This window comes from Perna viridis, chromosome 9 (assembly GCF_037379345.1).
Source record: "Perna viridis isolate PV_CMFRI_1.1 ecotype Kerala chromosome 9, ASM3737934v1, whole genome shotgun sequence".
In the NCBI taxonomy this organism is placed as follows: Eukaryota; Metazoa; Mollusca; class Bivalvia; order Mytilida; family Mytilidae; genus Perna; species Perna viridis.
The window spans coordinates 34,582,477-34,602,120 of NC_142453.1; the positions used below are offsets into that span (position 1 = coordinate 34,582,477).

Sequence of the window (19,644 nt, forward strand, 5' to 3'; positions counted from 1 at the left end):
ATACGTCGAAGCACAAAAGAGGAAAATATACCTTTCGCCATTGTTCAGGGATTGCTTTGTAGGAATAGTGACCATTCGATTAAAGTGTGATTCAGGATTGTTGGTAGAATCTGTCTTTACATAAGTAGTGCCTACCCTGCTACTTCTTTCTACTAAAGTTATTTGACATACATTAAAATATTTAGATACATTACTTTAATAGCAATGTACAATGAAGTCACTATTGATTCATCTCTAACAAAATTTTTCACTCATTTGTAATTGTAATCTGTGCAAAGATAAAAAAAAAACAAACATTAACAGACACATTTCATAAGTCAAAAAAAAACAAACTTTACATTATTTCTCATTTTTTTGTAATTTTTATTTCAATCCCCTATAAATCAATGTTTTAAACGATAACATACCCGAAGATTCCTTATAGATGTGCACTGTCACATCAGTCACTCCGAATTCCTCTTCGGAAACAAATTTAGGTCTATTGTTTTTATGGTTTTCGTCAAGAGTTACAACATAAACAGCAAAAAGATCGATTGTAAAGTGGTCAACTTGGAATCTACCATAAAAATTGTTTTGAAGTGAACACACGTTTGATCCCATGTAAGATAAGGCGTATGTGTTGTTCGCATCATATGCACGCACTTGGCAGCTTTGGATTTCCGACTTTGACGTTGCTAGAATAAAGCAGTTGCCGTCATAAATTGAAAGAAAATTCTTCGTTCAAGGTGTATATTTTTTATCTTTAAATGTCGCCTAAGAACTCTTACTTCAGTTTTCCAACAGAATTTTTATGGTTGAATGAAAGTATATATCTGTATCTGTGTATAATGTTATTTTGGGGTCAGCTGCTGCCTGCCCTTTTTGTTAAGGTTTCCTCGTTGATCATTTAAGACCAATGGTTGACTGTGAGCCGACATTTTTTCTTCTCGGTGGGGTTGTTGTCTCTTTGACATATTCAATATTTTCATTTTCGTTATGTTTAGTGTTTACCTTTTTGCATTCGATGCAGATTAATGCCGCTGGCAATTCATTGCATTTTCTTTTGTTCTAATATGAATTTTATGCCACGATATTTGCAAAAGCTGTAAAACATGTTTGAAATATGTCTCTTGAAGGACGAAATGGTACTTTACTTATGGTTATAACCTCTGAAAAAAAGGTCTAAAATCACTCGGCATTGCAACATTTTTATTCCTATATATTTCAACGGAGAGTATCATGATATTGGCTAAAGTAATATTAAAGGGATAACAACAAGGAGTTTTCAAGAAGGGTAAACAATTCCTTCGAAGCAACGTTTTAGTCGTCAAGGAAATTTACAAAGACAAGTATCTATGTAACATTAAGTACCAAGTACTACTTACGTTGACAGATAGCGCTGTTTGTAGGCGTTTCGGTGAAACCTTTAAAACATCTACAATTATGTTTCAAATGATTTCCACAGAGACCAGGCCAGCACCATTCATTCTCCGAAGAACACATTCCTATATAGGATAGTAAACATGTCAACTAATGTCAACAATAATACATAGGGTTTGTAAGATTTTCCTTTCCGGAAGTCCCGATCGCAATGTATCCGAAGACAGATTAGCGTCTTATTGTTTACTTCCGTGATCTCGAAATGCAAAATCTTCTCTTAACATGTTTGTCGTTTATTATATTTATTGGTAATTTTACACAAAACATGTTTTGCTTTTAATACTGAGCTCAACGCTCTTTAAAAGGCAAAAAAAAGGCAAAAGGGAAACTTTCCACGCGACAAGACTTGCATACCCTATTGGTAATTTATGCCAAATCTTGACAAGGTAAACAATACAAAATTTTACTGTACAAATTTAAAACACATACAGATTTGAAATCGGCTAAATAATAATGGATATCATATTCTTTATAATCATTATGCCATAATTTACAAAGAAAATGGAACAGATATGATGAAATGTAACAAATGCATCATCGTGTAACACCTTCCCATAAAAGTAGGAAATACTAACAGATATCTCCAAAAGGTCTCCTGTAAATGGAAACACACCTTCAACGTAGTAAGCGTTGAAAAAGCACCGGCAACAAAAATAATAGAAGACACGCTAACAGAAGGATGACACTCCTTCAAAATAAACTAGAAAGTCAAATAACGACACGTAGATTCATTAATGACATAAATGAACAACATTGAAATTAGGGCGTATAGTTTTGTTAAACTTAATTAAAAATGTGGGAATTAGCTTACTTTCGCATACTCCGTTTGCCACTTCAAAATTATTTTCACACTTCGTACATTTTATTTGAAGTCTTGAATCACATTCTGCAGTTGTGCAATGGTCTGGCATGCTTCCTAAAAATACATTCACCGCAATAATAGTATGATAAGATCAAAGAATAATTCATTAGCTTAGGGTCACGATACATAAAACATATATCAGCCTTTACGCATGCCAATGTAGTTTAACGGTACAATGTAAAGTAATAAAAACAGTTCTTCTATAAATTGGTTAGTAGTACTTATTCTATTTATATGAGAAAAAAAGACAAACACGGTTGGTTGTTTTAATAACTATGATGTTTTAAAAGTAGCAGTCTTTGTAAGAATCGTGCAAATTCGGTAATACATTTGTATGTGATACAACAAAAAAAAAAGGCTACACATTTTATTTTTGTTATTCAGTTGCTTTATAGGTCTATATGATGAAATGTATAATCATTCACTCCAATCTGTCTGCTCTTAGGAAATAATCTACATTGAAAATCCAATATAAAAAAATAATAATGTGTAGGCTTTCTAACCATGTATCACATTTTGCATGATTCTTAGCTGGAGTACTACTTAAAATAGATATATATACCTCTACATTCATATGTTATTTTCAAATATTTTGGTTTTGTTGGGCAGGGATCGCCCTGAGAAGTAACTGCATTAGAAGGCACCAAGCTACATAACTGGTGACCATTACATTTACTCCCAGCATCTGTCGTAACGTCTCTGTTGCACCCGCTCAAGGGGGCGTCGCAAGGGTTGTGGTTAGCACCCCAGTAACCATGGGTTATAAAGATCGTACCGCATGTTCTACTACAACTTAAGTAAAGGTCACTTCCAGTGTGTTCACAGGATTGTAGAGTAGTGCTGCCTGAAATTTCATCGCAATGAAACCATATTTTGTCGTTGTTGTTCAAAATTTGAACTTATAAAGTCAAGTATTCTTTAGATGTTTATTTTGTAATGTAAAACAGACGGAAAGAGGTGGGGAAAAACTTTTTTAGATAACATTCTTATTTCCACTGTATCTGCAATTAAAATATTTTTGATCGCGTTTAAATTTCGAAAAATAGATAGAAAATTCTCCAGTGTAACCACGATTTCGTCTTTCTTCGTCGACATATTAAAGTTTGACGAGAGTAAATTATTTTGAACTTACACACTACGTATGGCAAAAAACTTCTTTGCCTTGATTTAAATATCCGTGACTCAAAATGGAAAGTTGTTCCGTCAATACTGCTTGCAGTTGTTCTTATTATTTTATATTCATTCTTATGCTTGACAAATGCACTGAGGTACCACTGATACAAGTATAGCAGCAATAATGACATGTATACTTACTAAAAACCTTATATTCTGATGTGACTTCAACCAAACAGCTAGACAGTCCTGTTTGAAAAATGTGCTTGTTATACAATTTTACGGCTTTTAACACTGAACAATACATGACACAATAAGGATACTAATGTAGTTTTTACTTATTGATGGCGATGGATCCAGCCATAAAGCGAGTGCGACTAGTTTTATCAGTATAATCAGTAGACTATAAACGAGAGTGTTAATACTTCACATCTAAGTCGATTCGTCGTCATTCGCAAGCATTCGTATTGAATTAGTAGGCATCCGTAAATAATTCTTGACAACTCGTAGACATTCGCTGATATTTGTATCGATTCGCGAAAGAAGATAAAAGATTTATACGAATGTCAACGTATATTTATTGATTATTTTTTTCTTCAAGAGCTCGCAAAACCACGGTTTGTTTTGATACGATTGTTCTACGAACGAGTGTGGGTAGTTTACAGTTGTTTGTCGATGGCTTAATGAATAATAAACTCGAACTCATGTGTGCATTTTGCGAATGTATGGCTTGTAACGAATGTGGACTTCTGATTGGTTGTCTACACGTCGGTACAAATCCCATGCCCCATAACGAATGCTAACATGTTTGTATGTTGCTAATGATGTCAAAGTGTTATATATTCAAGATGCTCTTTAATTCTGTGTTATCTATGTACATTATTCCAAGAAGAAACATTTTCAATTCTCTGCAGTATTTTTAATTTATTCATAAAGAATGTAAGATATCTTATAAACTTTATGAGATATCGTATAAAATTGTTTTAATGATAAACTACATACGACATTATCTGCTGACGTCATGATAATGTGACCTGAGTCGCCAATATACCAAAAGTAAAAAAAAAAAAAAATTAAAACAGAAACAAAGCTATATATAACGATTTCCGCTTAGCCTGATGTTGGTACCAAAGGTACGATCCTCGAAATGGTAATATAGGCAAACATAATTGCGATGGTGTTGCAAATAGCTTATATCCGACGAAAAAAGAACCGGTCTTTTGCCTTTCATCTGTAAGTCGTTACCTATGTATTTTACCCGGATGTATCAAAATTGTACCACCAGGAAGTTCAGTAACTTCTGAACAGCCTAAGGCTGTACTTCAGGCTGAACAGCATTACTTTCAGGTGGTACAGTTTCCATACACCTGGTTAATAACGCAGGTAACTGATAATACATTGCTTAGGACGAAGATGGTAAGGTTGTCGTGCCAGTCGAAGTAGAAAAAAAATTGCGATAGTATTAACTTGTTTCTCTCGTAAAACATGTCAAATCACCCTAATTAATGCATGAGGCGAGATGCATGGTGTCAATTTATATCAGTAAATGCAGCCCCACTGAAAATCATTACCGTCGTAAAACACTTGCAACTAAATTGCAAATATCGTAAAAACCCGCTAGGCTTATCTTAAACTATTTGTTAATTAATCGTGAAAGCTTGGACCAAATCGTAGCAATTCTCACTACATGTGCTCGAAATTATTTTTAACAATATCGTATGCGTTCGTAAATTGCCCGTATATAACCGCAATGATTCGTGAACTTCAAATGTTTTTGTAAACGCATTACCTTCGTTCTTGGTAAATCGTGAAGTGATTAATAACCAATCGTTAAGCACTCACAAACCACTCGTAAAGTTTACGAATCTTGAAAGGTTTTGAGATACGTAATGATTCGTAAGAAAAAATCGTGTATGTGAAGGGTGCGTGTGTAAAAGGTCGGATAGCGGAATTCCTGGTCACTGCCAAATGTTTACTTGTGGCAGTACAATTATTAAGTTTTTTTTTTACGTGTAGAGATTTTCAAACTTCATTTAAGCTTGTTTATATGTAGTGAGAGCCAAGAAAGAATATGCAAATTAAGTAAAGAAAAAACAATAAAAATAGATTTGACTGTCGATACAATGCTTCCCCGAACGCTCTGAATTACATCATCTAAATTATTCAATGCGCCATCGGCAGCCAATTCCCACGAGAAAGGTTCGCCGAATGTAGTTGTCATCCGATGTATTACGAAAAATTCGAAAGTTCTTCTTTAGAAGTCTAATTTGTGGAAATATTTAATGCTCTTGACATAGTAAAGAAACACCGCTGATTGCAAAATTACAGATAAACCACATATAGTACAAATGTATAGTCTGTTCACTTTCCACAAAAAAAAGTTATTTAATACTTAATGGAAAAAATGATTGTTGTACTTGTTTTAGAGACGGCTCTCGGGGCTAATACCATGACCTCGGACTGATAAAGCATGCTTAATGCATGGAAAGTCCGTTTCATCAATGTTTTACCCCTAGGGATAGTGAGGGGTTAAATAACGACATAAAGGCCAGTCTGTGGTAAAACAATGATAAAACAGAGTTTCTGTGATTTATTTAGATTCTAATAGGCCTAGTTTCTTCATATTTTTTAATAGACGCAGTCTATGTGTTGCGCGAAATGTTGGTCACGTGTTTATCACTTTTTGACTATAGCTGTGGTTTAAAGAGCTTTGAAGCACGTGACTTTAGAGTATGTAATAATCTTTATTATGCAGATAGCAGTGATTTACCGAATGTTTACCCAGTGTATTTTTTTCGATAATTCACACTGTGAAATAAATTCGGTAATTTCATTCTTGCGCTTTCTCCCGCCAAAACGTCACAACACGAATATCAACCGCCATTCACAAAATTTTAAATTTATGTTGAAAATAACAATGAATAATGGAGGAAATCTATACAATAAATAGGATAACCAATTGATTATCGTGAATAAACAAAATATGATCACTCGTGCCAAGAACGCATTAAGATTTAACTCGTGCGCGGAACAAGTTCCGCACACTCGTTAAATCTATAGGCGTTCTTTGACACTCGTGATCATATTTTGATTATTCACTCTTTCCAATTAATTATCCTATTAATATTTAACATGCATTCATATTTACCGAGAAAAAAGTTCAGTAGTTTTTTAACGTCCATATTTATGGCGCCTTCCAGCTCATTTCTGAAACTTGAATTAAAGTCAATGTTAAACATGAAGAAAAAACGGTGTGTTTTTCGACAGAAAAGCAATTATTAAAGGGTGAAATAGAAAGTCAGAAAACTTTTTAAAATATTTGTTTACTTTAGAAAATGACAAGAACCTGTTGAATGTTATGTCGTTTCAGAGATGGAATACACTTTGAGATTGGTTTTGACGCTGAGTAGATTTTTGGGGAAAAAATGTGATCGCCCCGATAATTCCTACACCCCAATAGTCGATTCTTTACATATACATTAAAATTAAACCTTCCATTTTCATTTAAAGAATTCTTGTAAGAAGTGTTCTACTGCATTTTGATTGCGTTCATAGTGAAAATAAAGTCATCCAGATGATGAAATCGTTAGGCCTTTACAAAACAAACTTTCGAAAATCAGGGGCGTAGCTAGGCCTGTTTTAGTTGTACGCAAAATTACGAGTTCGTGCAAAACAAACTTTCTGAGAGTAAAACGTAAATGTATGTTATACGGAAAAGTACAAAATTTCCGGAATTGATGGTTTTGATATCGCGAATTACTTTATGGTGTATATTGGAGTATCATTATGTATTAAAAAGGATTTGTCATTGCATAAAACTTTTATTTCATCTTTAAAATGTGTGTTTTTATTTTTGTTACTTTTTCCTTAAGTACGCAACAGTTACTGCGTATTTGCGTATAGGCCCTGAAAATGATTACATAAACAAATTGTTTTAATTGCAAATTCAATTATACTATTTCTATAATTATATTTTAATAAAAAAAAAAGAACTTACCATTTGTCTCATATCAGGTTGAATTTGTATCATACAGGTAAGATATTTGCTTAACCTGAATATTTGGGTGTTTGGTTTTAAAAAGTAAAAGATTTTAAAATTCTGATAAATGTTTGTGTAAACATTATTTGCAGTATTTTCAAGACCAGACATGTACATGTTCGAGGTTGATCACATTTATCCTACAATGAGGTTATTTGTTAAACGAATAAAGGTATACGGTTATTTTTTTTGCTGTATCCGTACATTAGCAGGTTATCGAATTTCTGGCTCCTCCCACTCGCGTGATCGGCGGAACTACTTTTTTCTGGTACGCGTAAATTAATCATGGCCGCCACCATAGATACGATATAAACAAATTGTGATAGCGTATCCGGTTAATCTTTTTTGCTGTTTTGTTTCGTTTTCACCTGAATGAAATAAAAGATTTTATGTAAACCAAATAATGATTTTTTTTGTATTTTTTTCACCGTCATATATATATGGCAAATCCCCAATTTCGTTCAGATTTGATTCATTATCAGTTTGCAGACGACTTCCCCTGTCATTTCAGTCATGTCGGACTCGGAGCCAGAGTGTCTGTCACAATTTAACATAAACTGGTCCCCACTTAAAGAAATTGAAACATTACAATATGATAAAACTCTTGAAGAGACAAATGACAAGGAAACTGTTATGGTCTTGGATTTATTACTGCCTAAACCCCAAGATAATGAATCAGAGGAACACTACATTATAGATCTGCCCAAACAACTGCCTCCTCTTCTTAAAAAATCTCAAACAAATATTTCAAATCCAAAAGACACTAGTGCACAAATTTCACCCCTGAACTCTACTGCCATATACCAAACAGAAACAAGTCAGCTTCCAGCTTCCACGCGAAATTCAAAACTCCTCAGGGGATGTGCATTTTAAAATTTTATTTTAAAAATGTACACACGCACAAAACTATTCATATAACAGGATAAAAACAATATAGGTACATTGTCGGAAATTATTGAAGATATGTGTATTCAGCTTGGAACGGGGAAAATAGCTCGGCGGAGCCTCGCATTTCCTACCCGTTCCGTCGCCTCATCATATATCTTCAATAATTTTCGACAATGTACCTATATTGTATATTTATACGCTATATGCACTCATAGTAGGTTTTTATTTCAAATGGGGTGGAAGCATTGAGCTGTAAATAGATGTATCTCCTCTCATTATTTTTCTAATAGAAAGTATGAAAACATAATTACTATGTTGTAAAACATTGAAGCTAAATGGCTTTGCAGGGGCGGATCCAGTAATTCTGATAAGGGGGTCGCACAGTTAAAATTTCGCCGAATTGAGCGAGTTAGGCTAAATTTTTGAAATATTCTTCTAGAGTGGATGCAATGCAGATATTGTTTGTGGAAAATTAGCGAGAAATGAAAGTTTCAACCTAAAACCGCCTAAATCTACCCCTGACAACCCATGCTTTGCAAATTTGGTCGCACGCCCGCCACGTCACTGCTTGAATCCGCCACTGCTTTGTCACAAACTTAAATGCAATGGTTTTTTTACGCGTGTATTAAAAAGAAGACGCTTTTGTTATAACAAGTACATTTACGGACGTGTGCAGTCACTCGAGTTGACCTGAACGATAATAACACAGGTCGGGCTGAGTTATTTTTATTCCATATAGACCAAAACACCTATCATGCCAACAGAAAAGTGCAACATTGTCTATTAAAAGCTCATGTACCGTTGCGTAGACGATGCTGCTATCATTAAGATTTTCAAGTGTAGTACGCGTGGTAAACATGCCATTTTGGCAAAGTGTATTGATGTTGAGATAAATGAAACTTTTTATTTTGTTATGGGAAATGTTTGTATGTTGTAATCGCCCGAGCAAGTTTGTGCTTATTTTGATGTTATTTTTTCATCATACTTACTTTTTTATGTTAGGATATCAACTACGCTACGTATACACAAAGCTATTAATAACTGATTTTAAAAAACCAAATGAAAGAGTAATCAAGGGAACCAAGGTTATAGCGGTAATCAAAAGAATGTAATCCAGGGACAAAGGCCGGACATGGAAAACCGACATACACAACAAAGAACATAAAGTAACTAAAATCATATTACATACAAAGTAACAAAAGCAAATGAGCAACTTAGACTCCACTAAAAACTGGGAGCTGGGACCAGGTGCACCGGTAGGGTAAGCATCCTCTGTTTTTCTAGAAACATCCGCCGAGTTGCTCATAAAAAGTCAAGTCCGGGGTAGAAATTGATATTTAATTTGATTGGTCCACAGTCCAAAATTCAAATAATTCCAAACTAAATGTCACAACCTCTATTTCTAGGGGGTTGATAGAAGTAAACTAATCTCTAGGGTTCTATGCTTTATTGCCAATAAATGTTAATGCCCTCACATATCGTGCAAGAGGCACATTTGTAAATGGTCACAGGAATAGTAAGTCTCCAGTACTACTGTATTGTACCTTAGTAATAGTTAAGTTGAAATCAGATGCGTATATAAGTTGAGTTGATAAGAATATAGGTTACTAGATTCGAATGAACATAAAAACCGTTCAGATACTTAGGTAAGAGTGTTCAAATGAAAAAGGAATTAACCCGCGACAATTGCCAACCAATAGATGACGAGAAAAGAAGTGCGTACTAATCAAGCATGAAAAAGAAATATAGAAGATTACGACTAGATTGCAATACAATCACCAGTTTCCGAAAGCTCGTCTGTCAATCGGTCCAAGTCAAATAGTAAAACATAATACACATTCATACAACTCAAATATTTTATTACACAATACATAAAATATTCATACAAAACAACATTGCAGACTATTACATAAATAATGTTTTAATGAAGGGAAAAATCTTAATTTTGACTTTAATCGATTAGAAATTTTATTAAAAAGATTGTTTCTAGATGTTGACCAAGTTATATGCTCGCATAACCAACTTTGGACAGTTTAAGCAGTTAGAGAACCATCACCAAGTCTAATTTATTTCTATTTTTATTCTGGCTATATACCAAAATATGTATGATATCGAAAGCTGGTAAGGGCCACTTGAAAAAAAAATATCATGTCGTAATTACAACATCCCAGTATGTCGAAATTATGATATAGATATATCGAAGTTATGACATCCTATGTCGAAATCATGATACAGATATATCGAAATTACGATATAGATATATCAAACGAGTAATTACGATAAAGTTGCGTCGAAATTACGACATAGTTCGACATACAATGTCATAATTTCATCATGACTATAATACCGTAATTTCGACATACTAGGATTTCGTACTTGCAATTCATAGCGGACTGATGTTAATATCCTATTCTTATAAGCTTTCGGCATTCATATATGATCTTTACAAATTCACTTACGTTATAAGTTTAACCCCCCCCCCCAAAAAAAAAGGCTAAAATTTTTTAACAGGAAGAAACAGGTTTTCTGATAATTAACCCTTTAATATTGTTTCATGTGTATTGTTATTTAATATGTGCTTATCTGTCTGTCTGATTAATTAATATCAATATGCATTTTTATTGAATCCATCTATACAGTGCCAAGGACACTATTTGCTCAGGTGGTCTGTATATACGAATGTAACTCAATGTTCTACATTTATTTCATGTCAGACCGATTGACACATTGTTTGAGTAAGTAAAGTTTTACTACAGGCACTGGGTAGTTTTTGACATACAAATGATATACCATATCTAATCTATAATTTCAAAGATCCTGTTTCACTAGGAAACGAACTAGTTTTGTATAAAACCACCTGGCATTACAAAAAAAATAATGTGTCGCTGCCTGTTTGACAGGCTTCGGTGTAATTGTATTACAACATTTATAAGCTAATCAGTAAAATCACCAGGCATTACCAAAAAAAAAATAATGTGTCGCTGCCTGTTTGACAGGCTTCGGTGTAATTGTATTACAACATTTATAAGCTAATCAGTAAAACATTCGGAATATACTCTGCAACCTTCTTCATTTTATCAATCTAAGTATAAATCCTGTCACCTTAGCGTAGTTAATCAGTCTTAAACATCGTCATTATTTATTTTGTCCTCATTTTCTCATATCTTATAATTCTTAAGTACATGTAATTTGAAGCTACATTGGTCCGTGCAATATTTACCTCACTATAGTGCATCTGCATAGTCGCTGATATTTTTTCTATGCTCCCTAATAGGGACAAACAAAGAATTAATACTTTGCGCATGCAAAATATGGTATATGTCTTTATCAAGGTTCGAACGTTTCAAAGTTTAACATGGCAAAAAGTGGAAAAAATGGTTAAACTATGTCGAAAAGGAACGGGTATAGTGAATGGCAACAAATGCACTGGTATAACCTAAATACAAAATAGAAAATAGACTGTCAGAGATCACCAAATTGTGCTTCTAGATATGGTAGCTAATTTAACAAATAAATAAATAATTTGTTGGGTTTTATAAGAAGATCGGCACCATATGTAGATACATGTACGAAGGAATATAATTATGGTCGATGGACTACTAAGGAAGATAATTCATCTTAAAGGATCGGTATGTTAAGCCCTTTAATTTATAGCACAACTTCTCCTTAAATTGCTCAAGATATGTTTATGAAAAGTTATGGGAAGGTTAGGGAAACTGAAGAGTATTCTCAGTGATAGCTTGTTCAGAGTATTTCTAGTTTCATATCGTTGTCAATAAACAACCGGGCGGATTCAGACATTTATTAAAAAATGTGGGGCCAGACTATCATACAGCCAAAAGTTTGCACAAACATATTAGGTGGAAATCACCCCCATTCCCTCCGACCTCGCACCACTGCACGGTATTTACTCTGTTTCATTTGTAAAAATGTAGGAACAAATATATATAAAGCCGAAAAGATGATCCAATTACAAAAGTCCCAAAGGAAATAACCCCAAATATACCTTTCCATAGAGATCAATAGGTTGCTCATTACATACACAGTCGTTGTTTAGTTTCTTACCAACCATTCGTATTTTACTTTAACCTGATTGGGTATCTTAAAACAGTCCTCGGCCTTCCTGGTTCGCGAAACGCATCTTTAATCAAACTTAAATACTTTAATCTCAAGCCAGGAGTTGGTCTTGAAATCAAAATCAATACCCGACAGATCAAATTATCTTAAAAGTAACTACTTTAAAATACAATTTAACCCTCCTAAAAACTTATCTTGTACAAACAAAAATCTACGTCTATAGAAACGATATCTTGTAGACTCTAGTGGTTTGATATGGTTATTATTCTGTGAGAAATTTAGAAAATGAATTCAGAATAGGTTTTATAATGTTGATGATCCTTGCAGTATTAGTGTTTGGGAGCACGACAGGTTATCATTATGAAGCAGGATATGAGCACCACTACACATACTCCTCTACGACAGATACAATTGGGATGCATAATATAACAACTGTGATGAAGGTATGGATACAAAGTTTGAAAATTTACTCACCAGTGGCTTTCTTTGCATATATTGGGGTACTTAAAAGTACTGTTTATATTCGATATATGAACAGTACTTTTGCAACATTAAAATCTGTATAGCAAATCATTTATGTCATGTATGTATTAATTCATATATATCTGAATTAAGAGTAATTGAGCGGTCCGGATTTTACTTCCTTTTATCAATTATTCATCAAATCCCACAATTTGTCTAATATAAATTTAAGCAACACACACGCACACACACTTAACAGCAGCAACAACAACAACATTATCATCATCATATCATCATCATCAACAACCGAAGCAGCATGTTTTACCTAAACCAAAGCAGAGTGAAATAGTATGGTATGTACGTTCGCGATGAAGTTGATTTCAAATCTGATCGGATGCAACTCTATGCATGTAGGATTGCGTAAATAGTTACTGTATTTCGTGTGGTTGAATTATATTATTACCTACGAAAGAAATGTAGCTCGGTAAAATAAACTCAGCTGGTATCTTTTACTCAGATTCAATGTTATATATGAGAATGCAGTCTAAAGTTTGTTATCTACAGTTTCGAGTCCAGAAAATAAACGAGTCAGTAGATGGTACCAAGTTTCATCATCTGACCGTCGACAGCTTTGTCCAGCATTCTCAGTCAGGACAGTGTACGTACTAGTCAATATAGTTTTGCTTAAGAAGTTCCTGCATTTGTGTTGAACATAATTATACATATTCAAGTTTTATCATTGTACTGAATACCGAAGTACGTTAATTTTTCTCATTCTTTAAGCATGTGCTTATTTCTGAAAGACTAAAGGTTTGTACCAAAAACAATAACAACAAACACATGATTCTGCTAAATTGTATCATGTTTTTTTTTCACAAATTATTACCTTACGCATGCTATAATGTTTTTCTACTGATACGAGCACTTAGTTCTACGTACGGTAATACAATCAAACCAATGGATCGAGTTAAGAAATGAACAACTAAATCAACCATACAAGAAAATGCACTAAAAACTCATAAAACATAAAACAAAACGAAGACAACACAACTTTTTTTAAAATTCCAGATGCCGATAATCCATTCAACTGGGACTTGTCAAAAAGGTTTGTTTTGCTGACTGTTTTATTGCTGTAAGGTTTCGGTGCGGATCCATCGAGTTTGGAAAAAGGGGCGCCGGAAAAAGGGATCCGAGGTTGTTATTTACCTTTTTTTACCCAAATTGCACATGTAACAAAGTTTTCCAACAAAAATAGGGGTTCCAGCCCGAAGAAACCTCTTTCCTGGATCCACTAATGCGGGAAACAGATTTTCTTCTCAACGCAAACTACTTGTCAATATTGCTTTGGCACTGAAATGAAAAAAAATCGCTACATTTATAATTTGTGATGTTTTTTTTTTTTTTTTTTTTTTTTTTTTTTATTATTATTATTATTATTATTGAATTGATTTAACATTTGCTTTGAAAAATCTATTTAATTCACATTATAAAAACTATATATAAAGAAACTTTAAACCCTTATTCAGTTTTCTGTTTGAGATGGAACCCGATGGACTGGTGAATTTCATACATTACCACCCTGAGGAGAAAGATGAGCTTGTCACTTTGAAGAAAGCTTTAGTTGGAACTATGTCGGCAAAATTTACGGTACATCATATATATTATCACATTTGGACTTTTTGCTTACAGACAACAGAATTTGTTCCAACTTTCAATATAACTTTATTCAGACTAGTAGAGGCAAAAAATATAAGGGGACCTCGCTCTTATTTCATTGAATGAAATTGCTATTCTTTTAATTATAAAATTGGAATATCTTCCAAATTCTGATCAAATAACAAGATCCATCTAGTTTTTTCTAACACAACATTCCACGATAAAGAAAGATTTTTCTTTGAACACGGCTACATTGGCAATGTACTCCATTGTAAACGCGCCTTCTAATGTATTTTTCTTTAGTAATGTTGATAATTGTATTATTGCAGAAAAGTCAGGAAAATAAATGGCAGTATTTATCAAAGGAAAGAGATCACGGAGGTTTGTATATTTAGGATGGACCGTCTGTGATTCGGTTTTAATGTTAAGGCAACATAGCAAAATCCCCTCTCACCATGCTTCGAATTAATAGCGTGGAGACATTTCAGACCGCAGTTAACTTTGAGCTTTCTGTGTTGTATCTGTCGGTACCCGTGTGTGTGTTTGCTGTTTCTATCAATGCTTTGTCTTTGTTCCTGAATTGGCTCCGAATTTCTGTTTTTGCTCTTCCCAATGTGTGATTTTACTTTCCTGGTATAAAATGAGCTATACAGGCGGCACGATCAGATTGTTTTAGTTAACAGATTTGAACTGCGATAATACATGTAATTACAGGACACTTAAGCCATGTTTATGAAGCACAGAAGACAGACTCTGGGTCAGTCGTGAAACGATATCACCAAAGTGCTACTGATGTGATCAGGACCCACAAAAAAGTAAGCCTAGACTGAAATTATGTAATCGTACATGAAAAATAAAATTAACTTCATGTTAAAACCCAAAAGACGCACACTTGAAGGATGCTTCTCTTTGGATTTCTCCTTACCCTTTGGATTTCTCCTTACCCTTTAAAGTTTTGTTCATTTACATTAAAGCAACAGTTTTAAGACTAGCCCTTTTCGCGCCTGTTGATTTACACGTGGCATGCCCTTCAGTCTTCTCTGGGGTAATGTCCTCAGGACAACGACACGTTAATGAGCCTCCATACATCTTTACATCTTTTCCAGCAGGTATAATCGTTCTGCCATCAAAGCAAATCGTCCCTGAAAGTATATTATCATAGTAACCGCACGAGGCTATATCAGATTTGTTTTCGTGTTGTAGGAGATGCACATCGACCATAGTGGAAACATAAAGAAAATTTTAGCCTCTGACAACATCACACTGAGAGGCGAGGAACCCTCTAAGAAACGTACACATGGGTAAGTTCTGTCAGTAATTGGTCAGATGAAAATGAACAGAACGAGAACAAGAAGACATTGATTCTCTGTCAGAGTGGGTAAAGGCTGAGGTCTTTAATTTTGAATCGTATGAAAGTTTTAAGTAGGTCAATGTGTGTCAATATTACATCAGTTTTCAAAGACATCGATGTAGTAAAAACATTGTCACCGGTACGTGACAATTATGTTGTCGTACCAGCAGACAAAACCCAAAACAGAATTGTTTTTATCTGTAAAACGTATTTTATCCAATGTTTATTATCAGAGGTAGACGTAGAAAATAAAAGCAGTAATAAAAAAAAGACTTATACTGCTACCAAACTTTCCATAGAAGAGATAGTGGAAATCCATAAATCTGAGTGTGCTATCCTCGTTTGATCTCTCTACTGTCTACATACTGGATTCCTAAACTCCACAAGAATCCATACATACAACGCTACGTAGCTGGATCTGCAAAATGCACCACCAAATTTCTTTCTTTTAACTTCTATACTAACAACTATCAAAGAGGATCTCAAGTCCTACCATGACACTTATTACTCCCGTATTGGAATTAATTCAATGTGGATCATGAAAAATTGGAAAGATCTTCTGGAAAACCTCAATTATAATTCTCAGAATACAATAGCATTATAATCTATGATTTTTCAACTCTTTATACTTCTATTTCCCATACTCAGTTAAAATCCCGACTCAAAAACATTATACATCAGTGTTACCCCAAAAAAGACGATACACCTAGATTTGTAGTTATTGGAAGAGATTCATCATACTTTGTAAAAATAATTCAAGATCATCTTCAAAATATACCGAAGAATATTTTTCAAAATGCTGGAATTTTCATAGCGACAACGTATTTGTCCTGTGTGGTGGGCGCGTTTTTCAACAAACGGTCGGCATTCCAATGGGAACAAATTGTGCTCCTCTACTTGCTGACCTATTCCTTCACTCTTATGAGATTGACTTTGTAGCTTATCTGATCCAAAAGAAGGAACATCGTTTAGCTAGATCCCTTGACTTCAGTTTCCGCTATGCTGGTGACGTATTATCGTTTAACAATCCCAGTTTCGGGATTTGATACATTGCATCTACCCCCAAAGACTTTTCATTCCTTATATTCAACTTTCTTTTCATCTGTGGCAACATCCCTTCAGCACCTGCGTATGAAGTTTTCATATCACATGCAAATCATTCGTTATGCCACAGCTTGCCGAAACTACACAGACTTTTTTGTATCGCACTAGACTTCTTACAATTAGGCTTCTGGAACAAGGTTATGTTGCTACAAGATTGAAGTCATCACTACGAAAGTTTTATCGTCATCATGAACTCGTGGATCGTTACGGTGTATCCATCTGCACCACAAAAACTGATTTGTTCAACGTGCCATAGTTTTCCTTTCCTTTTTCGTCTACCCTGGACTTGACTTTTTATGAGCAACTTGGCGGGCGTTTCTAGAAAAGGTGCACCTGGTCTATGCTTCCAGTGGAGTCCGAGTTGCTCATTTTGATACTTTTTATGTGTTCTGTTGGTTGGTTTGTGTTCTTTGTTGTGTGTGTCTGTTTTCCATGTCTGGTCTTTGTCCCTGGATTACATTCTTTTATAGCTGATTTGATCAGAAAGAAAGAATATCGTTTGGCTAGATCCTTCAACCTATATAGATGGCGTATTATCTTTAAACAATCCTAATTTCGGGGATTTGATACATCGCATCTACCCAAAAGAACTTGAGATAAAGGATACTACAGACACTGTGAAGTCAGCCTCATATCTTGACCTACACTTAGAAATCGATGGTAAAGGAAAACTATTGACCAAACTTTACGACAAACGTGATGACTTTTCATTCAGAATTGTGAACTTTCCTTTCATCTGTGGCAACATCCCTTCGGCTCCTGCATATGGAGTGTTCATATCACAACTCATACGTTATGCCAGGGCTTGCCGAAACTATGCAGACTTTTTGTATCGCGCTAGAAGCCTAACAAATAGGCTTCTGGAACAGGGTTATGTTGCTACAAGATTGAAGTCATCACTATAGAAGTTTTATGGTCGTCATCATGAACTCGTGGATCGTTATGATGTATCCATCAGCACCATGAAAACTGATTTATTCAACGGGTCATAGTTTATCTTTCCTCGTTTGTCTACCCCAGACTTGACTTTTTATGAGCAACTCGGCGGGTGTTTCTAGAAAAGCAGAGGATGCTTACCCTACCGGTGCACCTGGTCCATGCTCCCAGTTTTTAGTGGAGTCCGAGTTGCTCATTTACTTTTGTTACTTTGTATGTATAATTTTAGTTACTTTATGTTCTTTGTTGTGTGTGTCTGTTTTCCATGTCTGGTCTTTGTCCCTGGATTACATTCTTTTGATTACCGCTGCTATAACCTTGGTTCCCTTGATTACTCTTTGATTTCCGCTAGAATCGTGGTTCCCTTGATTACTCTTCCATTTAATGGCATGGTTATCCAGTGAGTATATTCAGCATTACGAGAACCTTTGAATCACGTTGGCTTTCTAACTATACATTTATGTGGGAACAGGGATATCTGTTCAATGAATTAGATATTTTACTAATCTAATTGATCCTGTTAAAGCATTAGCATTTTTATGAAGCATCAATTGAAATTCATGTCCAATGAAAAAGAAAAATCTATAGATTGGAGAGGGCTACATTTAATAATATAAAATAGAATTTTAAAAAAGATGACTGAAAAATTTTACTCATGTCTTTAAAACAAAATATCTAAATTTCAGCCATCATGTAAAAAAAAAACATCCTCCATTAAGCTGGTAATTAATTTAATTGTGCCTCGCCTTTTGGCTTAGTGTTATTCATTATATAAATTGCACGGCATAACAATAAGCTTGAAGTACATAATTAATAGTTCAAATTTGACCATTACTGGGCCAATTACAGTATTTTTTAAGGTAATTATGTATTATGAACACACCATCCTTAAACTATTTTGATAACAGACTCTCTTTCTAAAAAAGTTAGATTGGACATGCACCATTATTTTTGTATATTATATAGATTTAGTAAGCAGTGACCAGCAGTCCCCATCAAGTCAAATCGTTGACAAGTAATATTTATTTATAGTCGGTAGATCTACATATTAACAACAATTATATTAAATAATATTAATCAGAGATATTTAGATCATATGTTTTTGTATTAATTAAGTCCCTGATATGACAAACGACATCCATCGATCTGTCATGGATCCATACCTTCTTCTTTTACCGGACTTTACCTTCAGCGAGCAGCACGTCGTGTATCTTGTAAGTAGCACCATTTTATTACTGTACCACATTTGTGTCCAATGTGGTACATTGCTGCTATTTTTTAGTAGTTGGTGATCATCAGTGTTGAATAAAGCGCGGGAAATTTAATATGGTTTGGTATAGTGGAAAAGTCCTCGTTTTTTTCTAATTACAGAACACCCCTACCCGATAAAGACATCAAGGTGTATTCAACCGGAGGTAGTAACATTTAGAATACTTAGAATATAATCAGTGACACTTGAAAACTGAAGAATATCGAAAATAATTAAATGCCAAATCTAGGACGTCAATATTTACTTAATACATGTACATTTTAGGATGCAGGCTAGTTTTTGATAGAAGTTAAAAAATAAACATCTCGATTTTTGTGATATAATTATTGTTAAGTACACTTGTTTATATAAGCTGTAAATAAATTTAACCAGTGGGAAGAACTTTAAAAATATCCTTGAAGTTGCTTGGACCTATAGATATAAATACATTGTATGTACTGTCTGGGATTGAATATTACTAACTGCTT

At 34.3% G+C, this 19,644-nt stretch overlaps 2 protein-coding genes across 6 annotated transcripts in view; one reads left to right on the forward strand and one right to left on the reverse strand.

Annotated features, from left to right (window-relative positions):
• The window catches only part of LOC148607951 (uncharacterized), a 29,959-nt gene extending 22,435 nt beyond the window's left edge, over positions 1–7,524 (reverse strand). The window contains exons 1-8 of one of the 4 annotated variants that reach the window (XM_088543864.1): positions 7,392–7,524; positions 6,543–6,607; positions 3,596–3,643; positions 2,844–3,125; positions 2,231–2,335; positions 1,365–1,484; positions 408–674; positions 32–149 (exon numbers count right to left, since the gene is read on the reverse strand). In XM_088543864.1, coding sequence (XP_088399990.1) covers positions 32–149; positions 408–674; positions 1,365–1,484; positions 2,231–2,335; positions 2,844–3,125; positions 3,596–3,643; positions 6,543–6,576 — 974 coding nt within the window. In that variant the 5' untranslated portion in view covers positions 6,577–6,607; positions 7,392–7,524. Of the gene's footprint in view, positions 1–31; positions 153–407; positions 675–1,364; positions 1,485–2,230; positions 2,336–2,843; positions 3,126–3,595; positions 3,644–6,542; positions 6,608–7,391 lie in introns of all 4 variants that reach the window. The other 3 variants (XM_088543863.1, XM_088543865.1, XM_088543866.1) reach the window with 3 other exon arrangements.
• Positions 7,525–12,610: 5,086 nt separating this feature from the next.
• Positions 12,611–19,644, forward strand: part of LOC148607952 (uncharacterized) — a 54,065-nt gene continuing 47,031 nt past the window's right edge. Inside the window, exons 1-8 of one of the 2 annotated variants that reach the window (XM_088544481.1) lie at positions 12,611–12,841; positions 13,425–13,518; positions 13,929–13,965; positions 14,387–14,507; positions 14,846–14,897; positions 15,231–15,331; positions 15,720–15,817; positions 19,279–19,322. In XM_088544481.1, the coding sequence (XP_088400607.1) occupies positions 12,707–12,841; positions 13,425–13,518; positions 13,929–13,965; positions 14,387–14,507; positions 14,846–14,897; positions 15,231–15,331; positions 15,720–15,817; positions 19,279–19,322 (682 nt within the window). In that variant the 5' untranslated portion in view covers positions 12,611–12,706. Of the gene's footprint in view, positions 12,842–13,424; positions 13,519–13,928; positions 13,966–14,386; positions 14,508–14,845; positions 14,898–15,230; positions 15,332–15,719; positions 15,818–19,278; positions 19,323–19,644 lie in introns of those variants that run through there. The other variant, XM_088544482.1, reaches the window with a different exon arrangement.